Source organism: Canis lupus, chromosome 19 (assembly GCF_048164855.1).
Source record: "Canis lupus baileyi chromosome 19, mCanLup2.hap1, whole genome shotgun sequence".
Lineage (NCBI taxonomy): Eukaryota > Metazoa > Chordata > Mammalia > Carnivora > Canidae > Canis > Canis lupus.
In genome coordinates this window covers 38,985,009-39,004,486 of record NC_132856.1, presented here as the reverse complement: position 1 = coordinate 39,004,486, position 19,478 = coordinate 38,985,009, and the positions used below count along the sequence as shown (strand labels likewise).

The 19,478-nt window shown below is 51.1% G+C and overlaps 3 protein-coding genes across 4 annotated transcripts in view; 2 read left to right on the top strand and 1 right to left on the bottom strand.

Annotated features, from left to right (window-relative positions):
- Nucleotides 1-3,391, top strand: part of DNAH1 (dynein axonemal heavy chain 1) — an 84,893-nt gene extending 81,502 nt beyond the window's left edge. Inside the window, exon 78 of the mRNA XM_072788101.1 lies at nucleotides 190-3,391. Coding sequence (XP_072644202.1) covers nucleotides 190-311 — 122 coding nt within the window. The 3' untranslated portion in view covers nucleotides 312-3,391. The remainder of the gene's footprint in view (nucleotides 1-189) is intronic.
- On the bottom strand, nucleotides 900-9,734 carry BAP1 (BRCA1 associated deubiquitinase 1). Its single transcript, XM_072788084.1, has 17 exons — nucleotides 9,542-9,734; nucleotides 9,414-9,443; nucleotides 9,250-9,304; nucleotides 8,145-8,277; nucleotides 7,657-7,776; nucleotides 7,100-7,161; nucleotides 6,875-7,017; nucleotides 6,551-6,629; nucleotides 5,993-6,116; nucleotides 5,557-5,704; nucleotides 4,898-5,082; nucleotides 4,281-4,414; nucleotides 3,270-3,748; nucleotides 2,998-3,158; nucleotides 2,624-2,716; nucleotides 2,427-2,499; nucleotides 900-2,228 (listed from the first exon to the last, which is right to left on the bottom strand). The coding sequence occupies exons 1-17, from the start codon at nucleotides 9,576-9,578 to the stop codon at nucleotides 2,095-2,097; spliced, it is 2,190 nt and encodes a 729-aa protein (XP_072644185.1). The 5' UTR covers nucleotides 9,579-9,734; the 3' UTR covers nucleotides 900-2,094.
- A 485-nt stretch (nucleotides 9,735-10,219) lies between these two features.
- PHF7 (PHD finger protein 7) overlaps nucleotides 10,220-19,478 on the top strand; it is an 11,968-nt gene continuing 2,709 nt past the window's right edge. The window contains exons 1-6 of one of the 2 annotated variants that reach the window (XM_072788082.1): nucleotides 10,225-10,841; nucleotides 12,021-12,133; nucleotides 12,875-12,927; nucleotides 13,308-13,399; nucleotides 18,418-18,519; nucleotides 18,902-19,026. In XM_072788082.1, the coding sequence (XP_072644183.1) occupies nucleotides 12,090-12,133; nucleotides 12,875-12,927; nucleotides 13,308-13,399; nucleotides 18,418-18,519; nucleotides 18,902-19,026 (416 nt within the window). In that variant the 5' untranslated portion in view covers nucleotides 10,225-10,841; nucleotides 12,021-12,089. Of the gene's footprint in view, nucleotides 10,842-12,020; nucleotides 12,134-12,874; nucleotides 12,928-13,307; nucleotides 13,400-18,417; nucleotides 18,520-18,901; nucleotides 19,027-19,478 lie in introns of both variants that reach the window. The other variant, XM_072788083.1, reaches the window with a different exon arrangement.

Genomic DNA, 19,478 nt, shown 5'->3' with positions numbered 1-19,478 from the left:
CATTCCCGTCGTCAACAGCGCCATAACCCTGGGCAGGCCAGAGCCTTGGCCAGACCCAGTCACCAGTCTGGCTCCCCCTTGGGTCAAGGCCCCTGCTTGCTCCAGCTCAGTTGGCGGAGTCCATTGCTTTTACCCAGTCCCTGTTCTTGTGACCAGCAGCCTAACCCTCCCCACTTCTTGCCTGCCCAGGAACACTATCAACCACGGGCCACTCCACCAACTACGTCATTGCTGTGGAGATCCCCTCCAATCAGCCCCAGCGACACTGGATAAAGCGTGGTGTGGCCCTCATCTGTGCCCTGGACTACTAGATTCAGGACAGAGGAGCTGAGGCCATTAAAGTTGTTTTCTAAGCAGTTCCACTGAGCCTCAGCTGCCTTTGTCAGTGCCGCTCTGCAGGACTCACAACCAGGACAACAGTGGGGGTGAGGGGCTGCAGCAGCCTCAAGGGTGATCGTGGTGAGCAGTGGAGACATGGCAGAAGTAGCAGCTTTGACCTGCTGGACCTGTCCAAATACAACACGAGTAGAGCTGAGCCCTCCAGGGGGCCTCTCCAGGGACAGCACACCAGGCAGGGCTAGAGGCCTCCTTGCCTTGCCTCCTCAACTCAGAGACCCAGCATCTGTTCAGGTCACGGGGCCATCAGAACTGGATGAAAGCCATGGCTCTCTCCTCCCAGTGTCTTCCTCAGGTTCCACACTCCACCCAAAGCCCCTCCTCAGCTCAGATTCTAACTCCTGGATCTAGGGTCCCAAGAATCTCTGCCCCAGAAACATCGATGCCTGAGAATACTTACTTCTCATCTTTCTGATCACAGGACCTTGGGCCCAGGTTTGGTTAGGTCCTCACTCCTACCACAGCCTGGCCTATAAATCTTAGGCCAGCAACCACAGGAGAGGTCATTTCTTAGGAGAGTTTATTCATTCATTGATCCAATATTTACAGGGGCCAGAGAAGTCAGCTGCTATACTGGCCAGCCATCCCCTGCCCCAGTCACTATGTACAGATAAGGGGGCTGCTTAGATCACCTCCAAAGCCAACTGGCAGAGGCCATGGAGCTACGTTTGGGGCCTGAGCTCCAGAAGACAGTGCTGGGCTCGTCACCCCTTGGCATTAGGCCCTTTGGGAACAGTGGGGTTCCAACTGGTTGTCCTACTTAGTCCTGCTGTCCCCCACCGAGTGCCCTGCAGAGGCTGAGGAAGCTGGCATGGCGGGGAGTGGTGTCAGCTTCCTGCAAGCTGCTCTGTCTCTGCTATCCCTAAGAAGAGGGAGACATGGTAATACTGAGGGGCTGGGCAGGGGCTCCTCTGAACCCCAGGCTCCAAGGACAGAGCCCAGGAGCCCAAGGCAGGCCCATTGCCAGGGCTACAACACTGAAGGCAAAGAGCCCGAGCCTTGCTGAAGCCAGGAAGGGAGTTTAAAGGCCAAAAAACGGCTCTCTGCTCAGGCGTGGGACCCCATCAGGCTGCTCATCCCACCCCTACTAGGACACCCCACTCCCCATCCAGCCTAGCAGCCGGGTCCCTGAGTTTGGAGCTCTCCCAGGAGGAAGAGCAGACCTGGCTTCCTCACAACAGGGACGATTGGCGGCTGAGGCTAGAGCAGCAGGGCCCAACGCCCACCCAGGCCCCCAGCTGTGCCCCTGCAGTCATGACTCCAGCATGACGCAGGGACCTGGGCCCACCAGGATGACAACTGTTGGAAAGAATGCAGTCAGGAAGCTGGCTATGTCAACACAGTGGTGGCAAGATGGGTTAGAGCCCAGAAAAATAGACGTCTCTGTAGGTAAAATATATACTCTGCTGCCAAGGCAGAAAGGCCAGGTCCTGCCACTCCACAGCCGGCTGTGGAGGAAGCTGCAGCACCTCACTGCGCCCCAGCTCCAGCTGCTGCTTCCAGAGCACTATGGGGCTGAGCGGCCCTGCCAGGCCCTGGGGCACAATGCAGGGAATCCAGCCTGGGTCCCATTCCCGGAGCTGGGCTCTCTGGCTGGAACTATTCAGTAATACTGGGAAGAGGGGGAGTGGGGCAGGGAAGGGGCCCTGGTGAGGGCCATGCGGCAAGAGCGGGCTGCAGAGTACAGGCCGGCAGTCCTCACTGGCGCTTGGCCTTGTAAGGGCGCGAGCGTTTCCGCCTGTCGGGCTTCCGCTGCTTGTGGAGCCGGCCGATGCTGACCCCTTGGCGCCGCCGCACGGAGATGTTCTGTTCCACCAGGTTGGCCAGCATGCCTGCAAAGAGGCGGAGGCCACTGAACAGGTGGCTGGATGCACAGCAGCCACCCACTCAATGGGCCACAAGCCCCGGCCAGGAGCCGAGGCTCCCTCAGGCATCCCTGAGCCCCAGTCTGCTCAAGCACCATAAGAGGCCTGAGGGACATGGCTCTCAGCGGGGCATGCCAGGTAAGATGCAGTGCGAAGTCCCCTCACCTTCCTGGGCCAGCATGGAGATGAAGGTACAGATGAACTCATCATAGTTGTGGGTCCGCCTCTGGTCATCAATCTGTGGGAGAGAAGAATGAACACTGTAGCCCATTGCCCCAGAGCAGCTGCCAGCTGACTTCAGGAGGTCGCATCTCGGGGAAGAGATGGGCAGAGGACCAGCAGCTGGGAGAAAGGTGACCCACCTTGAACTTCTTCCTCTTCTCCACTTCTTCCTTGAGGCAGGCCTCATAGTTTGCGATCTCTGCTTCCACACACTTCAGCAGTGCCAGCAGCTCCTGCCAAAATCCCACAATGCCCCCCTGAGGGGGGCTGGCCAGCATCAAGTCCCCCCCCCCCCCACACACACACCAAGAGGCAGCTGGAGGCAAGGAGAAGCAGCCAGAGTCCACAGAGCCCACCAAGGCCCCTGCTGCTCCCCGACCCAGACAGTCTTCCTGGCGCCTGGCCTCAGCCACTAACCTTTATACCAGAACTCCAAGACCCCAGCACCTGAGCAACAGTGCCTCAGGCCCTTCCCTCTGGCAAGATGAGAAGAGAAAGCTGCAAAGGAACTCACCTTGGGGGAGTACTTCTCCCCACTCAAGGGCTCACCAGGCCTGGCCAACCCAGGCTTCTCTCTGCTGTCCACAGCTTCCACTACCTCCTTCTCTTCTGGGCTGCTGGACCCCTGGCTGCCTTGGCTTGGTCTGCTGCAGGGTGAGGAACCCTTCCCACCCTCTGGGAAAAGAAGGCATAAGAAGACCCTTCAGAGTGCAGGACACCTGGTGGTCACTTGGCCACCTCCCTCCTCCGTCCACCAAGTGGCCAGTGAGCCAGTCCCAGGCCCACCTGTCAGCGCCAGGGGACTCAGCACACCGTCCTCGGCGAGGTGCAACAGGCCCGTGCTGATGACAGGACCCAAGTCACGAACAGCACGATTGTAGCGGATGCAGTCAACACGCAGCAGGCTGTCATCCTCTCCAAAAAGCACCTTGGAAATGTGGGAGGTGACAGGGCTGGAGGGCCGTGTTGGGTTGGCTGAGCGGATGGGAGACCGCAACGGTGAGTTAAAAGCACTGCCGATCTCGGAGGCTGTGTCTGTGCTCTCGTTGCTGGGTGTAGGCGAGGGCTGTGAGTGTGTGGGGACTGCCACGGCTGGGCTTGCTGCCCCGCTGCTTGTCTTGATGGACAGAGGAATTGAGAGGTCTTTCTGGGACTCTTTGAGCTTCTCAGCCAAGACGTTGATGGTGTTGGGCTGCAGCACCGACAGCTGCCCGTCTCCAGAGCCACTCAGTGGCCCTGGCTTCCCTGGACCCTTCCTCTTGTACCTAGGGGGCCCAATGAGAGGTGAGCCAAGGGAAGGGGATAAGTGACCCCGCCCAGCAATGCCCACAATAGCCCTGGACACATCCTGGCCTCCAGGGAGTGACACTGCAGCTCCTCATACTTGGTCCCGCACCCTAACCCTCCCAGCCAGGCACCCGAAGCTCCAAAAGCCCAGCCATGTGTTCTCAAAGGACACGTCTATGCCAGCAGCCTCACTCTGGCCTTCTGCCAATGCCACGTCTTTGGATAGAACTCCTCCCCGCCCCATCTCCTCCATCCCTGCTTCATCCAATCCTTTGAGGCCTAGCTGAAAGGCCACCTCCCAACAGGACATGCCTTGTTGTCTGGTTACATGTCTTCAACACTGCCCTAAGCCCTCCTGGAGTCAGCCCCTGTGTGCCAGCCTCCCACAGGACCCTGTACTCAGTAGGTGCTCAGTGTTATATGCTAAAGGGCAACCTCAAGCATGGGCTAGAATATTCAAGATAGGATCAGCAGTACTTGAGCCTCTAGTCTTCCAGAGCCGAGGCTGACCTGATGGCAGAGTTGGTGTTCTGCACGTCGTCGTCCTCATCATCCTCATAGTCGTCCTCATCATCGGAGTACTGCTGGGGTGGGCGGACTGGAACTCGGCTGCGGCCCACACCTGCTGCCAGGTCTTCCTCCTCCTGAGGCAGAGACCCAGGGCAGCCATAAGCAGGGACCAGTCAATCCAGGCTGGAGACAGCACTCATAGCCAGAAAGGCAATAAGGCTCTCCAGCTCGAGTCCACTGAACCCCAGTTACTCCAGAGCCCACCCTGGATTCCTGGGGAGGCTGCTGTCCACCCACACGACCTGCCTACGCAAGGCTTCTAAGACAAACGGAGCACCCCTGAAACATTTGCCTTTACTTTGCCAGCAAAACCTACCTCATAGAATAATACCAAGGAATGTGCCCTAAACATCTTGCCCCAATGCTGTGTGAGTGGACTGAAAATTAGAGTTCTCTCTGCCTCTCTAAGCCCCTATGGGGGCTTCTGGGTAACAGAGAGACTTGGCCACCTAGGCCTTGGTATAGGGTGGACACCAAGGAACCACCTTAAGAAATTGCTTGTTGCAGCCTCGCAAGAGAATACTGAATGAACCTGAGCAAGGGTGCTCCCAGCTCACCTGCATGGGGGACTTGGCATAGTTGTGGTTGTCCAGGAAGGCCGGCAGCCGCTGAACGATGGGAGTGGGGTTGGGAGGAACCCCATTGAGGCTGCTCCCTGGAGGCTTCACCACCAGCTTGGGTTTGCTGGGAGGGCTGTGGGTTGGGGCTTGAGAACATGAACCAGCTACCTCCTCCACACCATCTGAGAGAAAAGGAGCACAGGCAGGACATTCAGCCAGATCCTCAAGATAACCCATCAGACACCCACCAGACATAGCACTGCTTCCTCCTCCCTTGCCAAAGAAGAACAGGTACACTAGCTGACGGGATGAGAGTCAGCAAGCTCTGGGTCATGGGCCCATTATAAGACAGAAGGATGAGATGGAAAAAGGGAGGGAAGCAGGAAAAAAAAAAACCTTTTAAGAAAACCAGAAAGGGAATATTTACTCTAGAGAAGGCTCAGGGGCTGTGGTAATGTCCACCCTTTACAGGTGCCTTTCTTTAGGGGAGGACTGCTCTCCATGTTTCAAGGAGGGCTACAGGCACCTCCCAAAGGAGCCCCTGAACCACTGCCCAAGTGCATCCATACAAGAAGACACGCTCTGCTTGTGCCTTTCAGCTCAAGCTATGATGGGGTGGCTATGAGGTGAAGGGGAGGCACCCAGATCCCTGGTACCTGTGTGAGTGCCCTCGGAGGCTGCTGTGGCCCTGCCTGCATCTAGCGCCAGGGGGGACTTGCTGCTGGCTGGTTTGGACTCCTCAGGCAGCTGTGGCTCTTGAGACTTGTGGGTCTGAATCAGCTCTGGCTGTGTTACCCTGATCAGCTAAAAACAGAATCCAAGGCTCAGAGGAGTGAAAGCAGACCCCAGCTGCTCCGTGGAAGCAAAGGGCCTTGGCACTATCCATTCCCTCACAATGAAAGACAATAGCCGAACCCAAACCTTCTTTAAGAAGCTATTCCCACTCCCACCCCGAGTCCCAGCTTTTCCACAAGGAAAGCAGAGGAAAGGAATGGTCAGTTGAAGTTCAACAGGTCCACAATAAAGAGTGATCTGAGAATCAGAGACATGTGCCCCAGTGGGGGGAAGAGGGATGGCAGGAGGGGCCCCCACCTGCTGCAGGGCCTCCAGGACTGTCTGACGGTTCACCTTCAGCACGTGCAGCCTGGCCTCATACTTGATCCTGCGGTCGGGCACCACCGCCATCAGGTTGAAGCGGATGTCATGGTAGGGCTCCCTGCAGTCACAGCCGCAGCCGTGAGAGCAGCTCCCACCACAGCCCCACCATCAGGTTGAAGCGAACAAATTGGCAGGGCTCCCGGAAGTCACAACTATAGCCATAGGTATAAGCTCCACCCCAAAAGGCAGGCAGCAGCTAGCACTGCATGCTAGGCAGCTGAGCTGATACCTTCCGATGAGCTGAGTGAGGGGCCTTCAGCAAGTAAGCCAGCAAGCCTGGGCCACCTAGGGTTCCACCAAGGCCCCTCCCCAGTCTGTCCCAAAGCAGGCCATAGGAAAGCCTAGGTGAGACATAGGGCAAGGAGTTGGGAGGCCCAAGATCTAAGCTGATCTGGCCTTACACGAGTAATGTGGCCTCCATGCTTTCCCTCTTCTGTGTCCCTCCCGATGGGGGCACAGCTCCAGAGAGCAGGGCAAGCCTAGAGCCCTTACCCTGCAGTGGCCAGGCCGATACGTTCCATGATGACCCGCCGAGCCTTGTCTGTCCATTCCTCATCCTCCCCCCAGGGCCCTAGGGAAGACCAAGATGAGGAGTGAGCAGGTGGGAAGCCCTGAGTTTGGGTAGGCTGGGAATGGGAAGGAAGATAGAGAGCAGTTGAGTCAGGGAGTCTGGGGGTAGTCAGATAGTGTGTGCAGGGTGCCTTCCAGCCAGAGACAGATGTCAACCCCCACCCCCTGCCACTGGGTCCCAAACACCTCAGGACCCTGAGCCCTAGCTCCCCAGAAGGTAAGCAGAAAAACCCAAAAGGTCCCTACCATGGTCAATGGGGTAGACCTTCAGCCCATCCAGCTCAAAAAGCCGGCCCGTGATAGGCACATAGCTGACAAAGTGGAACGCCTCCATCGTCCGCACAGCACTAAGGCCATTCTGCTTCTCGGGGAGGTGGCGTGGCTCCGGCCTAGGGAAGGACAGACTCAGGGCCCAGAACAGGACAACCCTTCCTACCCCAATTCCCATCAGTTCCCACAGCTCCCACACACCTGGCATGGCTATTATGTGCCTTGGCCAACTCTGGGGCATTGCCAATTGCATATCCTTTGCTCTAGAGAGAAAGAAATAAGACATCAAAACAACTTCTCAGCTGGACCTCAGGGTGGGAAGCAAAGCTCTGGAAAATAGGCCTGGAGGCATTCCAGGAACCTGAAGAAGCACAGATGGATTCTCCTGAGAGGTCAGTGGGGACAGAAGAGAACTCCTGAGCCCGAGAAGGATGGAGTTATTCTTGCACATTATGAGTGGACACTGGAGAGCAACATGGCCAGACACAGACCTGACAAAGTCCTAACAAAGTATCACTTAAGGAATGTTCCTTTCCTCCTTAGGTCTTTCCTGACAATTGGGACTAAAATTTAAGGGTCAAACATCATATAAATAATTTGAAAAGGAAATGGCAAAAAAAAAAAAAAAAAAAAAAAAAAAAAGAAAGAAAAGGAAATGGCTTCATGGTGTCAAATGCCATGTGGTAGCCTTACAAGTAGGCTTGGGAGTCAGATGTGCCTGGCAAGCTGAGAGCCAGGAGTGAGGTACCACGGCCTACCTCTGGGCTGAAGCCTTTGGTGAAGTCCTTCATGCGACTCAGGGTGGGCCCCAGGTCCACACTGCTGCAGTTCAGGAGCACACTCAGCAGGGCATGAGTGGCACAAGAGTTGGGGATCAGCTGTGAAACCCAAGAACAGTCACTCACATGCAGCATGCCTCACCCCAAGCCACACTCATTGAGAATGGGGACCCAGAGAGGGACAGTCCTAGCTGGACAACAAAACTCATCAGCTTCCCTCACCTCCCCCCACATTTGTTCATTCAACTAAATACCCAAGTGTCTGAGGACTCAACACCACCCTGCTCTGAAGATACTCCCTTTTCTTTAATGAATAAGCGCTCAGTTCCTTCTGCCAGAGGACTTCTCTAATCACCACTCCTGCTATCTGCCTGTCTCCTCCTCCTCCTGCCTTCCCCAACTTCCACTTCCCAGCAAAGACAATGGCAGTATCCCACCCTCCAAACAGAACACAGAGCCCAGCAGACCTGATGGGCAAAGAACATGTTATTCACAATATCATCATCAATCACGGACGTATCATCCACCAAGGTAGAGACCTTGCGACGGGATCGGCGCTCTTCGATCCATTTGAACAGGAAGATGAATCCATACACTGGGCTGGGGAAAGTAAGGGGTAAAGCTAAACCAGCCAAGTGGGGGAAGGCAATCAGCCTCCCCTTTCTTTTCCTGCCTATTCCCATGTATTGTGTTGCCACTCAGGTGTCCTTCTCGGATCCCACCTCTACCCTGGCCTCTTTCCAGCAATGCTCAAAGTGGCCCTGAGCCCTCACACCCAGAAGCCTGCCGCAGGGAGTCAAGCTCAGCTTCTGGCTGTAATGCTCCAGAATACCCTGTGTCCTCATGAAGTGTATGGTTCTGGGATAAGAGATGAAAAGCTGGAACCCATGGCCCACGACAGGGTAGGAACAGACTGGTAAGGCAAGAAAAAAACTCTGATCGAGGAATTTAAACACTAATTCTCACTGTGAACTCCAAGGCCTAGGCCCCAGGGCAGTGAAAGAAGCAAACGAATACCTATTGTCAGTCCCTATTTATCTTTCCTGGGAGATAAAAACAGACCTCTCAGTTCATGCACTGTAGTCCCTCCACACCTCTATTCTGCAGAACCACCAAGACAAGGCCCTGAGGTTGGTCACCCAAGAGGGGCCTTGCCAGATGCCACACACCAACCAATCAATACAAGACCTTTAAGAAGGGATTAAAGCCACCGGCACTCGAGTACATGAAAACAGAAATTAGTCAACTACAGTAGGCACTGTGTGACCTGGGTTCAAGAGAAGGGGCTGCCTTCCTGCTGGGCAACCAGAAAAGGCAGCTGAACTATACTCCAAAGGACGGTTAGGTTTGTACTGGGGGAAGGGGACTACTACACAAAGGGAGGTGCTGAAGGAAGACTGGGAGAAAACGAAAACATCAGCTTGGTCAGGAGGGCACCCAAAGACAGGTGCTTCCATGCATGAGATTTTATAACTTGGGATTCCTACTCTACCTCCCTTGAGGGGCACTCCTCCCCTGGCCCTTCCCTTGCTCTCAGGGTGTCAGGGAAGGCCCTGGCACCAAGCCACTCACCCCTGACATTTGCTCTGAAGGTCATAGATCTCCTCCACCTGCACCCCTTTGACACCTGCGATCAGGGAAGGAAAGAAGTCGGGAAGGGCAGCCCCTGGGTGTGGAGCGAGGGCACGGGAGTGGGCCCCGATAGCCCGGATCCGGCGGGTAGGAGCGGCTCTTACCGAAATCTTCCACCAGGAGGGTGAAGAGGCCTGGGTGGGGCGACAAGAGGGGCAGGCGGTGGTCAGGCGGGCGCGTTTCGGGCGCACCAGGCCTCCCCAGCCCCCGGCCCGCCCAGCGCCCTCCTCACCAGGGTCGCTCTCCAGCTCCAGCCAGCCCTTATTCATCTTCCCGCGGGGCGGCCCCTCAGCGCCATGTCCAGGCCCTCCCGACCCACCGCCGCCCGCGCCGGGAGCCCCCGCCGCCCCGGGGCCCCTAGCCCCTAGCCCCTAGCCCCACACACAGACAACGGGCCCAGTTGGCGTCACCCGCCCGCGCCGGCGACACTACGTCACCACGGCGCGACGTTCTCCGCCCCGCCTCTGGGCTGGTCTTCCGCTGGATCGATTCTCCAGGGTCCGGCACTCGCGCGGGGGGGGGGCGGGGCGAGGGGAAGGGGCGGGGCGAAGGCGGGGCGGGGCGCTGGCCGCGCGAGAAGAGGCGGGGCGAGGTGGGGGCGGGGCGCTGGCCGCGCGAGAAGACGAGGCGGGGCGAGGGGGGGCGGGGCGAAGGCGGGGCGGGGCGCTGGCCGCGCGAGAAGACGAGGCGGGGCGGGGAGGGGCGGGGCGAAGGCGGGGCGGGGCGCTGGCCGCGCGAGAAGAAAAGGCGGGGCGAGGCGGGCCCGGGGCGGGGCCGGGCGCAGGCCGTGGGAGAGGAAGGGGTGGGGCGGGGAGGGCGCGCGGCCGTTAGCGGTCCAGCTGGACGGACGGTTGGCGACGCTGCGGTCCCCGCGGCCGCAGGCTCCCCGGGTCGCAGTCCGCGTGACCCGGCCCCGGTTTGCGCGCTCTCCCCCTTCGCCGGCGCAGTCACCGCGCGGGGCGGCCGCCCGTGAGGTAGCTACCACGGCTTGTGACAACGACTAAAGCTCCGGACAGCAGCGCCCTCGGCGACAGCTGGGCGGGCGGCCCCGGCCGGGAGCGGCGGCCCGTGCGCGACCGTGAGGAGCGAGCGGCGGACGCGGTCTCCGGCCCGGCCCCGCACCCGCCGCCCGGCAGGCGCGACATGAGCCTGGTCTGGCGTCCGCGGGATGCTCCTTGAGCCCCTTCTCCGGCTGTTACCTCCGGGGACGGTTGTGGCCACACCGACACGTATTTTCCAAATAAATCATTGTTTTATTCTTGCGGCGGCGGGGCCGAACACGCTACTTTATTTTTAATTTCTTTCAACAAGCCTTTACCCAGCACTCATCCAGCGGAACCGCTTGGTGACCGTTTGCAGGGAGCGTCCGCTCGTAGGAAATCTCTGGACTGAGCAGTCGTGGAAGCCGGCGTTGGCCGCGTCCCTCCTCAGATGCTCTGAGGACTGCTGCGGCTTCCCGTTAACCCCGGTGTGCACAGAGCCCCACTCCAGGAACGTCTTGATCCAGCGATGCCAAGAACTGACGTTTCAAGGTTTTCTTTCTGTCGCTAGGGGGCCGGGACTCCCCGCTCCGCCCCTCCCCCCGCCCCGCCCTCGCCTTCCCCCGCCAAAAAAAAAAAGGCGACCCGGAGCCGCTCAGCAGTCCCGAAAGTGGATCCCCGGGCTCACGGCCTCCTGTCTCCTCTTCCAGCCCGGCCAAGTGCTTTTGCTGACGAAGGAGCCGCAGCCTTGGCTTTCCGAGCAGCTAGTTAGTGGCCTTAGCCGTTGTGTCCAAGGAGAACAACGGGCAGTCCTGGCAGACGTTGCCGCTCCCCAGCCGGCCTCTGAGGACGAGGAGCGCTGGAGTCCCTCTCCCCGGAGTGACCTGATTCACTCAGCCCTCCTCTGAAGAAACGCAATCCTCCTTCCCCTCTCCCCTGACTAGACACAGTCCTTCATGGCAGTGAATTCTAGGTCTTTTTCAATCGTCCCTTCCGTTTCAGGGATTTCCCTCTTAACTAATGGAACGAAACCTGTGGTGGGGGGAGAGACGGCAGGGCGTCGTCTCCACCTCGGGACGCTTTACGCGCGGCCCAGATCTGGACCAAGGTCGGGAACAGACGGAACCGCAGAGGCCGGCTGAGCCTGGTGACGGGAAGCAAGGGCTGATTTGTCAGTGCTCTCTCCTGTCCGCCACTAGAGGGAGCTCTTGCTTCCGGCAGCCGAAATCCCAGGGGCTCCTTTCCCTGGAAGGAGCTACTTTGTCCAAGCCTTTACTGGGTAGAATTAAGGCGCCTGTACATACTCTGGAGGCAAAATGAGCCTCTTTATCCTGAGTGCTAGCTACCTCGTGCATTTAGGAGGCACGAAAAAAACAAAGGCCCATTTTAGTCAGGTCAGGCGGTGGTTCCAATTCTCACTCTGCTGAGCAATAGCAGTAACTCTGATCTTGGGCAAGTGCCTCTCTGTCACCTCTCTGGGTCTTAGTCTCCTCATCTTGAAAACCAGGATAGTAATGGTACCTCCTGCACAGGGGTTTTGTGAGTTAACACAGGTAAAACGCCCAGAACGGTTTTGATGCGATTTAACATTAATTGGCTACTACTAGTGTTGATACTGGGTGAGTCCTTTATTCTGTCACATGGGTTGGCAGTTAAAGTACACTGTCACTTTGACCCTGTGGTACCAAATGTAGAATTAAATTGCTGACCAAGCCCTGTTTATGTTTACAGCTGGAAGAGCCTGTATTGTCCTCATAATAGTATAGAAGAATTCAAGTTAGGAGAGAGAGGCAGCAGCGAATGAAGACTATAAAAGAAAAGAAGAAGGAACGTCAAAGATTGAGGTAGAGTAGGTGTGACATAAGGGAGTTTGGGAGAAACGGTCCAAAGACCCATGGTATATGCTGCACTTTTTGTTCCCTTTGTGATCTTGAGGGCTGGGGTTGGGTAGTGTGGAAGCACACACCAGTGGTCCCCTGGAAGCTGCCCAGGGCTGTCCCCAGTAGCAAAGTGCTGGCTCTGGAGCCTTACGGCCTAGATTCATATCCGGGCTCTAACACTTGCTGACACTAGGTGACCTAGGACAGGTTACTTCTTTTCTTTATGCCTCAGTTCCCTCACTTGGAAAATGTGCATTAAAATGGCACCCACTTTTTAGAGCCTTCTGTAGATACACTGACCTAATACATGTAAAAAGCCAAGAGTAGTGCCTCACAATAGGAAATTCGCACTCAGTTTTAGTATTTCGTCATGCTGTGTGTACATGGTACCACCAGAGATTCAGAGTAGGTGCAAAAGAGACAGTAAAAGAGTAAAAGAGGATTTGCTCTTATATTCATCCAGTCTACCAAGGCAGCACAGCTAATAGGAACAGAAAGATAATTACAATCTCACATAATTCAAATAACTTTGTGGGTCTCTTTTGTACTTGCAAAAAATACACAATAAAAAAAGAAACTGATGTCTTAGCCTTTTGATATTTTGGTCCTTTATCAGATCCGTGGAGGCATTTTGAGGGAAATGTTACAAGGTGCGTTGATAGGATCCTCAAAGACTACCTTGTACTTCTTCCTTCTCTTGTATAGAAAATCTGCCAAGACAAGGAGGGTAACCCAAAAGAAGCCATCTTCAAGGCCTGGTAAGAAAGACTGGAGGTTCTATTCAACCGCTGCCTTCTGACCTCAGCAAAGGCCACCTCTGTAGGGCATTAAACTTGCTTCTCTAACTGTCCATCCTACTTAACTTCCTAGAATTCTCTAAGACCTTGAAGAACTCAGCATCCTTGATTTTTAAATGGTTCATCCAGAGTTCAAGAAACAAGTTAAAGCCCCTTGAGATAAAAGTATATAAAGTGAGCAGCTGCAGCCAACTTCCTCAAATGTGACCAAAATGATACAAAGGCCTAACTGATAACCATGCAACACTTCATCCCAACCTAATCCTTGTCAAAATGTCCTCTTCCCAATACTCAATCCTCCTTGTATTCCCAAAATGAATTCTTTACATCCTTTCTTCCAGTTTGCCGGCTATGCCTTCGAGAACCTGGGGATCCCGAAAAACTGGGGGAATTTCTTCAGAAAGACAATCTCAGCGTGCATTATTTTTGTCTTGTGAGTATAAGGTCCCCTTTGCTTTGAATGTTTCATGGCTCTTGCTGTACAGTCTGTTCTTTGTTTTTCACCCAGCCTCAGATCCATAGTCCTACTTATTTGTCTTAGTAGCTTTTTTCTTTTTAAAATCTAGTCTTTAAAAAGTAACATGTGTAAATAAATAAATAAAAAGTACTGTATGTACCTGCTATAAAGTCCTGACAGTATAAAGTTATGTACAATAGGTCACTTCCCAAAACAATCTCTCCCAATCTTTCTCCCTCTCCCCAGAAGCACATGCTATCAACTGTCCTTAGAGCTATTTTTCCTACTGTGCTTTTTAAAATTAGCTATAATTTGCATACTATAAAATGCACCAATTTTAAGCATACAGTTTTATGAGTTTTTATAAGCTCCTATAGCATGGGGATGTAACATACATCCTCATGTAAACACTACCCAAATCAAAGTATTTCCATCACCCCAGAAAGTTTCCACCTATACCCTTCCAGTCAGTTGCCTCAGAGATCATCACTGTTCTGCAGTATAAGATTACTTTCACCTAGTCTTATACTTACTTCTACTCTTCATGTAGCAATTGTATTCTTGTGTCTGGCTTCTTTTATTCAATGCAGTGTTTTGGAGATTCATCCATGTTGTTGCATGTATTGGTAGCTTGTGCCTTTTTGTTGCCTAGCAGTATTCTGTTGTATGAATATTTTGTAATTGGCTTATTTATCCATCTGTTGATGGACATTTGAACTGTTTCTATTTGGGGGCTATTATGAATAAAGTTGCTATAATATTCATGTTGAAGCCTCTTTGTGAACATGCATTTTCACTTCCCTTGGGCAAATGCCTAGGAGTGGATTTATTGGTTGTGTGCTAAACTGTATGTTTAACTTTATGTGAAGTTGCCAAACCACTTTCCAAAGTGGTTGTACCGGTTTACACTCCCACTAGCAATTTATGAGGGTTCCAATTGCACAATATTCTTGCCAGAACTTGATATGGTCAATCTTTTAAATTTTAGCATTCTATGAGGTCTGTACTGGCATCTTACTTATTATGGTTTTAATTTGTATTTCTCTGTTGACCTAAGATGTTGAGCTTCTTTTTGTGTACTTACTGGCCATTCACATATGTTCTTTTGTGAAGTGTCTGTACAAATATTTTTTCCATTGTAAAAGTAGGGTTATTTTGAATTCTTAATTCATATGAATTTCTTGTATATTCTGGATGCAAATCCTTTTTCAGATATGTGTATTGTTACTATTTTCTCCAAGTCCATGGCATGCCTTTTCATTTTCTTAATGGTATCTTTTGAAGAACAAACGTTTTTGGTTTTGATGAAGTTCGGTTTATCAATTATTTTATCGTTAGTGCTTTCTGTGTATGTCCCAAGAAATTTTTGTCTACCCATTGAATTACCTTGGTGCCTTTATTGAAATCAATTGATCATGTATCTGTGGATTTGGATGATTTATTTATGTCATTGATCTGTGCATCATCCTTACAACAGTACTGCATTGTCTTGATTATTGTGACTTCATAGTGTCTTGAAATTAAGTATTATAAGCTCAATCTTTTTAAAGATTATTTTGGCTATCAGGTCCTTTTCCACATAAATCTTATATTTAGCTTGTCAATTTTTCTTTTTAAAAATGCCTATTTGGGTTGAGATTGAGATTGCATTGAATTTATAGATCAATTTGGAAAGAATTAACAAGTAATATTGAATCTTCAATCCATGGATGTGATGTATTTCCCCATTTATTTGAGTCTCTAAAATTTGCCTCAGCAATGTGTTATTTATTTTTTTTACTTATTTTTTATTCAGCAATTTTTTTAGTGAAGAAATCTTACACATCTTTTATTAAATGAATGCCTAAATATTTTGTGATTTTTATGCTATTGTATATGGTATTTTAAAATTTCAATTCAAGTTTGGATGTTGGTATATATAAATGCAGTTTATTTTGTATGTTGATTTTATATCCTGTAATCTTGTTAAATTCACTTATTAGTTCAACAGTTTTTATTTTTAAACTTTGTGGTATGGGGATCCCTGGGTGGCGCAGCGGTTTGGCGCCTGCCTTTGGCCCAGGGCGCGATCCTGGAGACCCGGGATCGAATCCCACATCGGGCTCCCGGTGCATGGAGCCTGCTTCTCCCTCTGCCTGTGTCTCTGCGCCTCTCTCTCTCTCTCTGTGACTATCATAAATAAATAAAAATTTTAAAAAAATAAAAATAAAATAAACTTTGTGGTAAATGCCTTTGGATTTCCTGGGTACACAATCATGTAGTGTGAATAAAGAGTGTTCTACTTCTTCATTTCCATCTTTCAGTTCTTCTTTTTTCCTTGTTATAGTAGCTAGGACTTTCGATCAAGTGTTGAATAAGAATTACATGAGTGAACATCCTTGTGTTACTCCCAACGTTGGAGGACAGCATCCAATTTTTCAACATTAAAATATGATGTTAGCTGTAGGCTTTTCATCAGATTAAAGAAGTTTCCTTGTATTTCTAGTTTGCTGAGGATGTCATGAATGTGTGTTGAATTTTGTCAAATACTTTTTCTGCATCTATTGAGATGATCATTTTTCTCCTTTATTTTGTTTATGGGGTTTGTTAGAGCAATTTAATTTTCAGTGTTAAGCAAACCTTATGTTTCTGGGATAAGCCCTGCTTGATCATGATCATGATGTATTATCCTTTTTATATGGTGCTAAATTCAATTTGCTAATATTTTGTTTAATTTTATACCTCTACTCGTGAGAAAGATTGGTCTGTGATTTTCCTCTTCTGTAAGTTCTGTCTGATTTGGGTGTCCGGTCTTGGTTAATCTCAATGCCTTTACAAGCATACACATTTTCAACATAAAAATAAACATACTATACACAGTGTTTTGTATTTTGCTTGTTTTTTACCTCTTGACACTTATGAAGATCTTTCCATATTGATCTAGTTTTTTTCTTTTTAGAGGTTAATTGGTATTCCATGGTATGGGTGTGCCAAAAAGTATTAAAACAAACCACTTTTTTTTTTTAAGATTTCATTTACTTATTCATGAGAGACACACACACAGAGAGAGAGAGGCAGAGACACAGGCAGAGGGAGAAGCAGGCTCTACGCAGGGAGCCTGGTGGGAGACTTGATCCCAGGACTCGATTCCAGGGCTCAATCCCAGGACCTCAGGATCACGCCCTGGGCCGAAGGCAGGCGCTAAACCACTGAGCCACCCAGGGATCCCCAAAACAAACCACTTTTAAAGGACATTTAGGTTATTTATAATCTTTCATTATTGATTTTTCTGTCTATAGAAATGATATGTGCTCATTGTAGAAAACAGTAGTACTACTTAGAAGTATAAAGGAAACAGAAATCACTCATATAGTCCCTAAAACCCTGAGATGATTAGTGTAAAATAGATATGTTTTAAGCCTAGTTGGGAAAACATAGCTATAATCCAAGTGTCTTCAAGTCATCTAACTGTGTAGGGTCACCTTTTCTATATCAAAATAACCCGGGCCCCCATTACACATTACATGTAATCACTGTAGGAAGTCCAGCACCTTCCCCAGTATTTTGGGGAGATTCTTAGGGTGGGGCTGAGGTGCTGACATTCTTCCAAAGTACAGACACCTACATTACAGTTTATGGGTACATGAACAGTTTATCATCCTTTTCCTTAATTTCCCATTCTAGAATCCACTTTGGGGGCTTTTCAGAGATGAAAGACCCTGGGTGGCTCAGTAGGTTAAACAGCTGCCTTTGGCTCAGGTCATGGTCCAGGGGTCCTGGGATGGAGTCCTGAATTGGACTTCCTGTTCAGCCGGGAATCTGCTTCCCCCCTCCCTCTGCCCCTCTCCCAGCTCATTTTCTCTCTCTTTCTCAAAAAAACCAATCTTTTGGGCAGCCCGGGTGGCTCAGCAGTTTGGTACCGCCTTCGGTCCCGGGCATGATCCTGGAGACCAGGGATCGAGTCCCACATCTGGCTCCCTGCATGGAGCCTGCTTCTCCCTCTGCCTGTGTCTCTGCCTCTCAGTCTCTCTCTCTCGCTCTCTCTCTCTTTCTGTCTCTCATGAGTAAATAAAATCTTTTAAAAAAATATTTTAAAAAAATAAGAGAAATCTTTAAAATTGTGTTTTTAAAGAAAAGTTCAATTCCTCCCCTTTTCCAATAGGGCAGGATGACTATAGTTAAGTGGCTTGTTTTTATTTGGGAAGAGAGAGAGGGAGAGAGCAAGAAAGCACAGGCACACGGTGGGGGAGGGGCTGTGCTGAGCATGGGGCCCAATGTGGGTTGTTCTTGATCTCACAACCCTGAGATCAAGGCCTGAGCCAAAACTGAGAGTCAGACACCTAACCAACTGTGCCACCCAGACAGCCCTAGTCAGGAGATTTTAAAGCCCTGTTTCCCTTCCTGTAGAGAATATACTATGAGAAGAGTATTTGTTTTGTACTAAGGGGTAGTATAGTGAGTGGGGTAAGATTATGGGTTCTGTGGGCTTGAATGTGAATGCCAGCTCTGCTGCCTCCTTGCTGTGTGACCGCAGCCGTGTCACTTACCATCCTAGGCCTCAGTGGGCTCCTCTGTAAGATGAGGATCCAAATAGCATCTGTATCACAGGGTTGTAGTGGACATAAAATAAGTCAATATAAAGGGACTGTTTCCCCAAAGGGCTCAGCACACAAAATCAATCCTCAGTAAATGAGAGGCAGTGTAACACAGAGGTATGTAAGAGCCCAGGTTCTGGAGTCCTTTGACCTTGAGCAAGTCACATAATCCTCCTATAAAATGAAGATATTGATAGTATCTACCTCTCGAGGTTGTTATGAGGATTAAATGAGTCAATATTTGAAAAGCACTCGGAGCACAGTTGATGTTGTATAAGCCTTTGCTAAGTAAATTACCCTGTAAATGTATATATATCCCACCAAGCTCTACTTCCTAGCTCAACACTGTCATCCTCCTCACCCCACTGCACTGTTTCACTGATCATCAATGTTGACAGCCTGGTTCTACTGCTCCCCCAGATCCTATCTAGCAAGCTGCCTCAGAGGGGCCAGTCCAACAGAGGTTTCCATGGATTCCTGCCTGAAGACATCAAAAAGGAGGCAGCCCGGGCTTCTAGGAAGGTTAGAATCCTAGAATCCTATGGGTGCCTTCGGGTAGGCCTCTTCTCATACCTCCCTGAACACCACCTCTGTTTCTGTTCTTTTCCCTAGCCGCTGGTTCAGAAGTCAAAGGACCCTTGGGTTTCCCAACTGGTCCTTCTCTTAAGTTGCATACTTCTCTGGGATGTGGTATCCTAAGTTAGGAGAGGGAGCAACATCCTGGGGGAAAAAATAACTTAGTGTTGCTTGAAACTCAGCTTTAAGGTGCCCCCAGAGTTTTCAGGTCAACTGAAGAAAGGAAATGCCTATTGCTTCATAGAGTTTTCATTCCATAGAATGATGTGCCACAGAATGTCTGTGTCTTTCTTGGGACCCTGAGCGCTGCCTGGGATCTCATTTGCAGATCTGCTTTGTGTGCAAGAAAAAGGGAGCTGCCATCAACTGCCAGAAGGATCAATGCGTCAGAAACTTCCATCTTCCTTGTGGCCAAGAAAGGGGTTGCCTTTCACAATTTTTTGGAGAGTATAAGTGAGTGATGAGGGGGAAAAGTTGGGCTGCCCTTTTGCATGTTGCTCGTAATTAGCCAGTAATGAAATCAGAGTCCGGTTCTCACAGGCCTGTTTTGATTCACTGGCGAATCTGTCCTACCATTCAATAATGAGAAACAATGTCTTGACTTGGCGATTTCACAGGGGTTACTTCTTGCTTCCCATCCCCTTCTTAAATTACAAACAGCTGCTGTTCTTAGACAGCTGCTCAGAGCTAAGTGGGGCTTTCAGGAACAGGAGTCTATGAAGATAGTCCTGGGAGTTTTCCTCAGTGGAGGAACAGCTGTGAGAAGGCATGTGGCTGTTCCCCTGCTCCTCCTCCTCCTCATGAGTGTAGAAGTTCACTGGGCCTCGGCCTGGGTGGTTGCCCTTCCTAGGCTGGGCAGCTAGAAGACTGCATCAGTGACAAACCAGAAATCAAGTCTGTTTGCT